The 10,215-nt window shown below is 47.5% G+C and overlaps 1 protein-coding gene across 2 annotated transcripts in view; it reads left to right on the forward strand.

The window, feature by feature from the left end:
* Positions 1-1,059: 1,059 nt before the first annotated feature.
* Positions 1,060-10,215, forward strand: part of Nasp (nuclear autoantigenic sperm protein (histone-binding)) — a 32,865-nt gene continuing 23,709 nt past the window's right edge. For both annotated transcript variants that reach the window (XM_013017009.1, XM_013017010.1), the window contains exon 1: positions 1,060-1,225. In XM_013017009.1, the coding sequence (XP_012872463.1) occupies positions 1,167-1,225 (59 nt within the window). In that variant the 5' untranslated portion in view covers positions 1,060-1,166. The remainder of the gene's footprint in view (positions 1,226-10,215) is intronic.

Below are 10,215 nucleotides of genomic sequence, written 5' to 3' on the forward strand. Positions count from 1 at the left end.
CCCCACAACCGACAAAAAAAAAAAAAAAAGCTGAGGTACAGTGCCTCGGCCCTGAGTTCAAGCCACAGGACTGGGATTGGGGGGAGGGAAAGGGGCTAAAACAACACCAATAGCTTTGGGCTGGGAAGGTGGCTCAGTGGTAGAGTGCTTGCCTTACGTGTATGAGGCCCTGGGTTCGATTCCTTATCACACATAAGCAGGAAAAAAAGCCGGAAGTGGTGCAGTGGCTCAAGTGTGAGAGCGCTAGCCTTAGCTGAATTGCTGAGGGACAGCGCGGAGGTCTAGAGTTCAAGCCCCATGACCGACAAAAAACAACAACAACAAAAAACCGTTAGCTTTAAAGCGTTTAAAACACACCCTTGGGCATAATAGATAGATATTTAACAAATTGTAAGCCTGGATTGGTTTCAAAGGAGCTAGAACTAGTCAGAATTGGAATCTGGGTAGCGTGATTTAACAGGATGACACCAGTGGATTGGGCCAGACAAAGGGGGCGAGTCCACACAGACAAGCCAACCGCATTCCGCCCCCTCCCCCCGCCCCACTGCGCTTTAAATGAAGCGCGGTAATTTCAGCTGCAGCCAATCCTAGGCCAGCAACTTTTTGCGTCATTAGTTGCGGAGGCCCAGAGCCACGTTTCTCGGGGAGGTCGTTTCTAGCCGTTGCTGCTGCACTCGTGCAGCTCTCTGGCGTGTCTGTACGTTAGTACTGAGAGGAAGTAGAGAAAAATGAGTCACTTTCTTGGGTGAGAAGGCGTTCGGCTACTCGTCGAACACTCGCAGAATAGCACCGGCTTCACGTGGAAGCTGCAGGCTGGCACCCCGTGAGGGGTTGTACCAACATTCTCGTTCCCTGACTAGACTCCTTATAGAAGCAGGAAGCTGTTCTGAAAGAAGGCAGGTCAGGTCGGGAAGGCACTAACGAGACTATGGTGGGAGGTGTCCTTGGGATAGAAAAGGGGGTTGAGTCCTGTCCCTTTAAATCCGAGGGGGAGGATCCGGAAGTGGATGGGCGGGGCCGAGACTTGGGTATATAGGAGGGCTCCAGACGCGCGGGGTCTCCAATCTGCCATTTTCTGTTTCCCGAATTGCTCCCTGGCGCCCCAAATTCCCTGGTTTCCTCACAGGCTTTATCCCCGCGCGGCGTTCCACCACCTCAGGGGAACGATGGCCACAGAGTCCACAGCCACTGCTGCTATCGCCGCGGAGCTGGTTTCCGCAGACAAGTAAGCGGGGCTGTGGCGGGCTAGAGACTCCGGCCAGTCCGGGAGGGCTGGTGTTGTGTGGGAAGGGTAGTCCGGTGGTGGGAGGGCTGCCTCCCGGCCAGCCGCTGGCGACGTCTGGGGAGGCTTGGCCGCTGGGGAAGCCGCTCACGGGGAGCCCGCGCACTGGCGATTCCGGCGGGCGGCTGGCGCCCCCTGCCCCGCTTTCTGCGGCCGCCATCTTGCCGGGGGCAGCGGCGGCTGTCTCCATCGCCTACCCCTCTCCTTCCCATCCCCGGCCCGGGGCTTCCAATGGGGGGCGGGGTCCTGGCGTGCCGGTGTGCCTCGACGTCCCTACTTGTCAGCGCACTAGTAGTGTGGCCCTTCTGGAAGTCCCCAGAAGAGCTGGGAATATAATCAACAGATTTGGCGCCAAAAAAAAAAAAACTGCACGAGGAGGGAGGCCGGGCCGGAGGGCCGGGGTGGGCGGGGCTTCGCAGAGGGCGGGGCGGGGCTTCGCAGAGGGCGGGGCGGGGCTTAGCGCGCGAGCGTTTGGTTCCCTTTAGCCAGTTGTGGAGCAGGGGGCGGAACCTTGAGGAGGCGGGAAAACTCCATTGTTTGGTGGATTTCCGCCGTGGGTGGCGCGGCGTGGCTGGTTTCCCGCGCCTCCTTCCCCACCTCAGACTCTCACGTAGTTGGGGAGCATCGCGGTTCTTTACACAATGTGAGCATTAAACTTGGTTGCTTCAGGGAGATATTATGCGAACCTGGAGAGTATTCTGTCAGCGCTGCGTGGAACTCCTTCCACTGGTCAGCCGTGTTTTCTTGCTGGGTGAGTCGGCTGTGTACAAGCAGGATTAGTAAAAGATCCCGAAGGGGAAGAAAATGTAATTGCATGGAAAGGCATGTTGTCACTCAGACACTGAATTTTTCGGAGTGTGGAATCACTCTTATATTCTAGAATACAAGTTCTATTTTCGATACAACAGGTCTGATAACTCATCCTTTTGATTGTACAGGGACTTTTTTTTTTAAATCGGTTTTCTCAGGATGTACATCCCAATTGACATTACACAGTATATTTACAGTTAGCTGAGTTTTTTAGCCTTTGTGTGCCTTACCACTTTTTGGTTTGTTTCCTAGTAGATTCATGAGAAGCAAGTGATTGTCAAACCACCCTCAGGATCATTTGAGAACTTCAATTTCAGAATTAACATTGTGTCTCCTCATTGATTTTTCCTTAGAGTGGCATTGTGAGTTGTGTTGTATTATGAAGAGAGTTACTTTCTGTGGTGCTTCCTAGACAACACTTACCACATTCTGTGTACAGGTATCTTCAATTTTTTTTTTTTGTCAGTCCTGGGGCTTGAACTCAGGACCTGGGCACTGTCCCAGAGCTTCTTTTGCTCAAGGTTAGGACTCTACCACTTGAGCCACAGCACCACTTCTGGCTTTTTCTTTTTCTTTCTTTTTTTTTTTTTTTTTGAGTCCGGGTGGTGGAGCCTGAACTCTGGGCCTGGGCGCTGTCCCTCAACTCTTCAGCTCAAGGCTAATGCTCTACCACCTGAGCCACAGCGCCACTTCCGGCTTTTTTCTTTTTGCTTATGTGGTGCTGAGGAATGGAACCCAGGGCCTCATGCATGCAAGGAAAGTGCTCTACCACTGAGCCACCTTCCCAGCCCTAGCTTTTTCTGTTTATGTAATATTGAGAAATTGAACTCAGGGTTTCATGCATGCTAGGCAAGCACTCTACCACATTCTCAGCCTTCTTTTTCCTCAGCCTTCTTTTTCTGATTTCTTTCTTTTTTTTTGGTTCAGTTAGGCCTGGGCTCTATACCTGAGCTGTTCAGCTCAAGGCTAGCGCTCTACCACTTGAGCCACAGCACCACTTCTGGCTTTTTCTGCATATGTGGTGCTGAGGAATTGAACCCAGGGCCTCATGCATGCAAGGCAAACGCTCTACCACTGAGCCACCTTCCCAGCCCCCAAATTTTATTTTTTTATACATGATTATAGTGTGAAATAGTTTGTTTTTGTAGGTCGTGGGACTTGAACTTGGTTTAGGCGATGTCCTTGCTTTTGTGTTCATGACTAGCATACTACCATTTTGAGCTATAGCTCTACTTCCAGTTTTCTGGTGGTTAATTGGAGATAGGAGTCTCATGGACATTCCTGCCTGGGCTGGCTTTGAACTGAGATCCTCAGATCTGTTTCCTGACTAGGATTACAGGCATGAACCACCAGTGCCCACCTTTGGAAGGTGAGGAAAATCTAAGAATGCAGAAATAATGGCTCACACTTGTAATCCTAGCTACTCAAGAGGCTGAGATCTGAGCAGAAAACCAAATGGACTAAATGGTCCTCAATTCTTTTTTTTTTTTTTTTTTTTGTGGGTCGTGGGGCTTGAACTCTGGGCCTGGGCGCTGTCCCTCAGCTCTTCAGCTCAAGGCAGGCGCTCTACCACTTGAGCTACAGCCACTTCCGGTTTTCTGGTGGTTTATTGGACATAGGAGTCTCACGGTCTCTCCTGCCCGGTCTGGCTTTGAACCATGATCCTCAGATCTCAGCCTCCTGAGTAGCTAGGATTACAGGCGTGAGCCACCAGCGCCCGGCTCTCAATTCTTTTATGTTATGAAGTATAGGGTGTTGTGTAACTCAGGCTGTGTTCAACTCTTGATTCTCTTGCCTCTGCCTTCTGAGGGCTAGAATTACAGGTGAGAACCACCAGCTCATAATTATGAAAGAATTAGATCTTGGTTTTTTTTTTTTTTGGCAGTCGTGGGGCTTGAACTCTGGGCCCTGGCACTGTCTCTCAGCTCTTTAGCTTAAAGCTAGCATTTTACCTCTTGAGCCATAGTACCACTTCTGGCTTGCTCTACTTATGTGGTTCTGAGGAATCGAACCCAGGGCCTCATGCATGCAAGGCAGGCACTCTACCACTGAGCCAACCTCCCAGTCCTAGATCTTGTTCTTTAAGAGAGTTTAGTGTGTGTCATCTTCTAGTCTTTGTCTTTTGTGAAATGTGTGTCCCAAAGTATTCTCCATTTACTGCTTTAAAATCTGAATCCACACTAAGCCAGGCATGGGTAGGATATGCATTTCTTTTTTTTTTTTTTCTTTTTCTTTTTTTTATCAGTCATGGGGCTTGAACTGTGGGCCTAGGAACTATCCTTCAGCTCAAGGCAAGCACTCTACCACTGAGCCACCTCCTAGCCTTAGCACATTTCTTTCTTTTTTTTTTTTGCAAATTTTTTTTATTGTGATTAAGTGATTACATAAATTTCACAGTATTGGGGCTGGGAAGGTGGCTCAGTGGTAGAGCGCTTGCCTTGCATGCATGAGGCCCTGGGTTTGATTCCTCAGCACCACATAAGAAAAAAAGAAAAAAAAAGCCAGAAGTGGCGCTGTGCTCAAGTGGTAGAGTGCTAGCCTTGAGCTGAAGAGCTGAGGGACAGCGCCCAGACCCAGAGTTCAGGCCCCACAAACGACCAAAAAAAAATAAATTTCACAGTATTGTGGAATAGTAGCACATACATTTCTAATCCTAGCTTCTGGAGAAGTGAAGATTAAAAGGATCATGACTTGAGGCCAGCCTAGACAAAAAACATTTGTGAGACCCTCCTCTCTCAATCAATAAAAAGGTGGATGTAGTGACACATGCCTTTCAGCTATACTGGAAGCTGTTTTGGCTGGGCTGGGCAAAAAGCAACCCTATTCAAAAAAACAAAGAGTTAAAGAGTTAGTGGCATAGTTAAAGTTGGTATAGTGCCTGTCTATCCTTGCAACTCAACACCAAAACAACTTGGATTCACTCTAAAGATTTTCCTCTCCACCCCCCAAAAAAAAGAAAGGAAAAATCTGCTATAACTAATGAGTAAGTTAAGCAAAGTTGTAGGACCTGAAGTCAATACAAAAATCAGTTGTATCTGCATCTCTAAGCATTAACCTGAAACTCCCAAAATATTCTCATTTAAATCTGCAGCAGAAATTTCAGTTTTGGAAGGCAGCTAGGTCCTGATAGAAACAGAATTTAAGTTTCTCCCACCTCTTTTCTGCTCACAGCTGGTACTATTGTTGGATTGGGAAGGGGGCTCAGTGGTAGAGCGCTTGCCTTGCATGCATGAGGCCCTGGGTTCGATTCCTCAGCACCACGTAAGCAAAAGGAAAAAAGCCGGAAGTGGCACTGTGGCTCAAGTGGTAGAGTGCTAGCCTTAAGCTGAAGAGCTAAGGGACAGTACTCAGGCCTAGAGTTCAGGCCCCACAACCGGACCCCCGCCAAAAAAAAAAAAAACAGCTGGTACTATTGTTACTTGTGCTACTATATCCAGTCCAATGGCAGGCTCCATGTGCTTTTATTATTTTATTTGGTTCTGGGGCTTGAACTTGGGGTGTGGTACTCTCTATTGGCTTTTTTACAAGGCTACTACTTGAGCCATGCCTCTAGTCTGACATTTTGCTGGTGAATTACAGTTTCAGACTCCTTTGGACTTTTCTGCCCTACTGGTTTTGAACTATGATACTCCAGATCTCACACTCCTGAGTAGCTAGAATTATGGGGTAAATCATTGCTGCCCAGCTTAGATGCATGCTTTTGCTTTTTTTTTTTGTCAGTTATGGGGCTGAACTCTGGGCCTGGGAACTGTCCCTCAATTCTTCAGCTCAAGGCTAGGTCTCTTCCATTTAAGCCACAGTGCCCCTTCCAGTTTTCTGGTGGTTAATTGGAGATAAGCATCTTCAAGGACTTTCCTGCCCAGGCTGGTTTTGAATCACAATCCCCAGATCTCAGCCTCCTGAGTAGCTAGGATTACAGGTGTGAGCCACCAGCACCTTTTAACTTTAGGTGGTGTGTGTGTGTGACACTGGGGTTTGCATTCAGCCTCATACTTGCTAATTAGGTACCCTAATTACTTGAGCCCTTTTTTTTTTTTTGCTTTAGTTTATTATTCATATAAGCTCTCCCCTTTGCCCATGGACAGCCAACCTTGTTCCATTATTATCCCACCTGCCTCTCAATTATTACAGGAATTTGTCATCAGATCTGGCTTTTTTGGGGGGGGGGTTGTCGGTCATGGGACCTGAACTCTGGGCCTGAGTGCTGTCCGTCAGCTCTTCAGCTCAAAGCTAACGTTCTACCACTTGAGCCACAGTGCCACTTCCACCTTTTTCTGCTTTTGTGGTGCTGAGGAATCGAACCCAGAGCCTCATGCCTAAAAGGCAAGCACTCTACCACTGAGCCATCTTCCCAGCCCCCCCCCCTTTTTTTTTTAAAGCGGGGCTGACATCCAGTCTTCCCATCTCCTTTCCAAATGCTACCACCCTTGTAGCTGGGATTACATACAGATGTACACCACAACCTCTGGTGTGTGTATGTTCATTTTGGATTGATTTTTTTTTGGGGGGGTGGTCAGGTCGTGGGGCCTGAACTCTGGGCCTGGGTGCTGCCCCTCAGCTCTTCAGCTCAAGGCTAGCGCTCTACCACTTGAGCTACAGCGCCACTTCTGGCTTTTTTCTTAATGTGGTGCTGAGGAATCGAACCCAGGGCCTCAGGCATGCAAGGCAAGCGCTCTACCACTGAGCCAACTTCCCAGCCCCTTAGATTGATTTTTTATGTCAGTGTATTCCAGTGTGTGCTTCTCGGGGCCTGGGTGCTGTCCCTGAGCTGGTGTGCAAGGCTGTGTTCTACCTCTTGCTGCAGCTCCACTTCCTGCATTGTTAGCAGTTAATTGAAAATAGAGTCTCACATGCCATATTTCCTGCCAAGTCTGGCTTCACTTCAAACTGTGAGCCTCAGATCTCAGCTCCTGAGTAGCTAGGATTACAGGCATGAGCAACTGTTGCTAGTTCGTACTTCTTTTATATATATAATGGTTGTGGGGGTTGAACTCGGCCTAGACCCTGTCTCTGAGCTTTTTTGCACAGTTAGTACTCTACCACTTTGAGCCATAGCTCCACTTCCAGTTTTTGAGTGGTTAATTGGAGATCAGAGTCTCACAGGAACTTTTCTGCCCAGGATAGCTTCAAGCTGCTATCCTTAGATTATGTAGCCTCCTGAGTAGCTAGGATTACAGACATGAACCACTAGCACCCAGGTCATGGGCCTGAACTCTGAGCCTGGGCGCTGTCCCTCTGCTCTTCACCTCATGGCTAGTGTTCTACCACTTGAGCCACAGTGCCACTTCCGACCTTTTCTCTGTATGTGGTGCTGAGGAATCGAACCCAGGGCCTCATGCATGTGAGGCAAGCATTCTACCACTAAGCTATCTTCCCAGCCCTAGACTAGATTTTTTTTTTTAAGGTAAAGGTAGCAGATATGTAATTAAACTTCTAAAAAATTACCTGCCAGAGCTGGGCGCTGGTGGCTCACGCCTGTAATCCTAGCTACTCAGGAGGCTGAGATCTGAGGATCGCTGTTCAAAGCCAGCCCGGGCAGGAGAGACCATGAGACTCCTATCTCCAATAAAAACCACCAGAAAGCCGGAAGTGGCGCTGTAGCTCAAGTGGTAGAGAGCTCGCCTTGAGCTGAAGAGCTGAGGGACAGCGCCCAGGCCCAGAGTTCAAGCCCCATGACCGACCAAAAAACAAAAAAACAAAACAAAAAAAAATTACCTGCCAGGCTGGGTGTCTGGCTCACGCCTGTAACCCTAGCTACTCAAGAGGCTGAGATCTGAGGATCGCCGTTCAAAGCCAGCCTGGGCAAAAAAGTCTGTGAAGCTCTACTCTCCAATAAACCACCAGAAAACCAGAAGGGGTGCTGTGGCTCAAGTGGTAGAGCACTAACCTTGAGCTGAAGCACTGAGGGACAGGGACAGGCCCAGAGTTCAAGCCCCACAACCGACCCAAAAAAAGTTAATATACCAAGCATTCCAGGTTTTTAAGTTTGTGTGTTTGTATTGGATGTTGAACTTGGGGTCATGCTTTCACTTAGCTTTCTTAATCAAGGCTTACCTCTATCATTTGAGTTATACCCCCAATTCAGCCTGTAGCAGGAGGTATGTCTCATGGACTTCTGCCCTGCTTGCTTTTGAACCTAAGTCTTCTGGTCTCAGCTTCCTGAGTACCTAGAATTAAAGGAATGAGCTACTGGTATACAGATACTTTCATTTAGATGTACAGCCTAGCTACAGAATAGTACACAAATAGCACAGCTGAAGGAATTAGCAAAAGAAAATAAGAAACAAGCCTAAAACCAGGGACTCACGCCTGTAATCCTAGCTACTCAGGAGGCTGAGATCTGAAGATGGTTCAAAGTCAGCCGGGGTAGGAAAGCCCATGAGACTTCCAGTTAACCACCAGAAAACCTGAAGTGTCCCTGTAGCTCAAGCGATAGAGCGCTAGCCTTGAGCTGAAGAGCTGAGGGACAGCGCCTAAGCTCACAGTTCAAGCCCCGTGACTGTCAAAAAAAAAGGAGAAAATAAGAAACCTAGGAAACATGCTTTTTTGTTATACCTCCCTCTGTAGCTCTTCTGAGTTTGGTGAAAGACTCCAAGGCTTTGTGTATTAAGTACTCGAGCATCCTTAGATCGTTTTGTTTTTGTAGTTCTGGAGTTTGAGGTGAGATCCTTATATTTGTGTTCTAACGTTTGTCATAATCTACGTTCGGGCTGGGAAGGTGGCTCAGTGGTAGAGTGCTTGCCTTGCAAGCATGAGGCCCTGGGTTCGATTCTTCAGCACCACATAAACAGAAAAAGCCGGAAGTGGTGCTGTGGCTCTAGTAATAGAGCTTTAGCCTTGAGCTGAAGAGCTGAGGTACAGCGCCCAGACCCAGAGTTCAGGCCCCATGACCGGCAAAAAACAACAACATAATCTACCTTGGCTTGAACTCAGGGACTTGCATTCTAGCTAGCCTAGGCTGGCTGGGTCTCAAACTTAGGATTCTTTGTGTTCACCTTCAAAGATTGTTGGCATTGTAGAAGTGATGCCCATTTTAGCGATGGCTTTGAGGCTTGCTTTTCTTTTTTTTTTTTTCTTTTTCTTTTTTATTGTGAAAATACTGTACAGAGGGTTTACAATTACCTGGGCAAGATAAGATAATCTTTTTTTTAATGGGCTCGAACTCGGTCTGGGCATTGTCCCTAAGCTTTTGTATTCCAGGCTAGCTTTCTACCACTCTGAGCCACAGTGCCACTTGTGATTTTTTTTTTAATGCCCATTTGGAGGCTTGAATTCAGTGTGTGGGCACTGTTGCTGAGCTGTTTTATTCAAGGCTAGCTAGTGCTCTACCACTGGAGCCACAGCTCCACTTATGGCTTTTTGGTGCTTATGTGGAGATCAGAGTCTCACAGACTTTTCTCCCCAGGCTGGCATGAGTAGCTAGGATTACAGCACTCTAGTGGTGCTTTTTGTAGACAAGTTTGGAATGGTCATTGGTTTTAATTAGTGTAAAGCTATATTCTTCTTAGGACTGTACTTGATGTTCCTGTACTGTTGTAGACCCTGTATGCTCATGAAAGTTTTATTTACATTTTTCTGAAAGGTCCTGAACATTCTAGGCAAGCACTGCCTAGCTTCAGACCCTACCTTCAGTAGCTGATTAACACCTAACTAAAATCCTGCAGATTGTCTCTTATTCTAGCTACCTTGGTGGCCTCTTCAAACTCTAGTATCTCTTTAGATTCATGAGATTGTTGGATAAGTTTCTCTGTACTGTGGATGAAACTTCACAGTATGAAGGCAGTAAACTGTGGCATCTACCTTATTTTCTTAGATCAGTGTCTACTTACTTCAATATCTGAGAATCTATTTCATGTATTTTGGCTGTTTTTATAGTTTGAGGTAAAAGGGTTAATCTGGTATTTCCATCATGGCTAGCTGTAAAAGTTAATATATATCTCACCTTTTTTGGTCGGTTGTGGGCCTTAAATTCTGGGCCTGGGGGCTATCCCTCAGCTCTTCAGCTCAAGGCTAGCGCTCTACCTCTTGAGCCACAGTGCCACTTCCAGCTTTTTTCTTTTTGCTTATGTGGTGCTGAGGAATTGAACCCAGGGCCTCAGGCATGCAAGGCAAGCGCTCTACCA

This window comes from Dipodomys ordii, unplaced genomic scaffold, assembly GCF_000151885.1.
Source record: "Dipodomys ordii isolate 6190 unplaced genomic scaffold, Dord_2.0 Scaffold33, whole genome shotgun sequence".
NCBI classification, from domain to species: Eukaryota; Metazoa; Chordata; class Mammalia; order Rodentia; family Heteromyidae; genus Dipodomys; species Dipodomys ordii.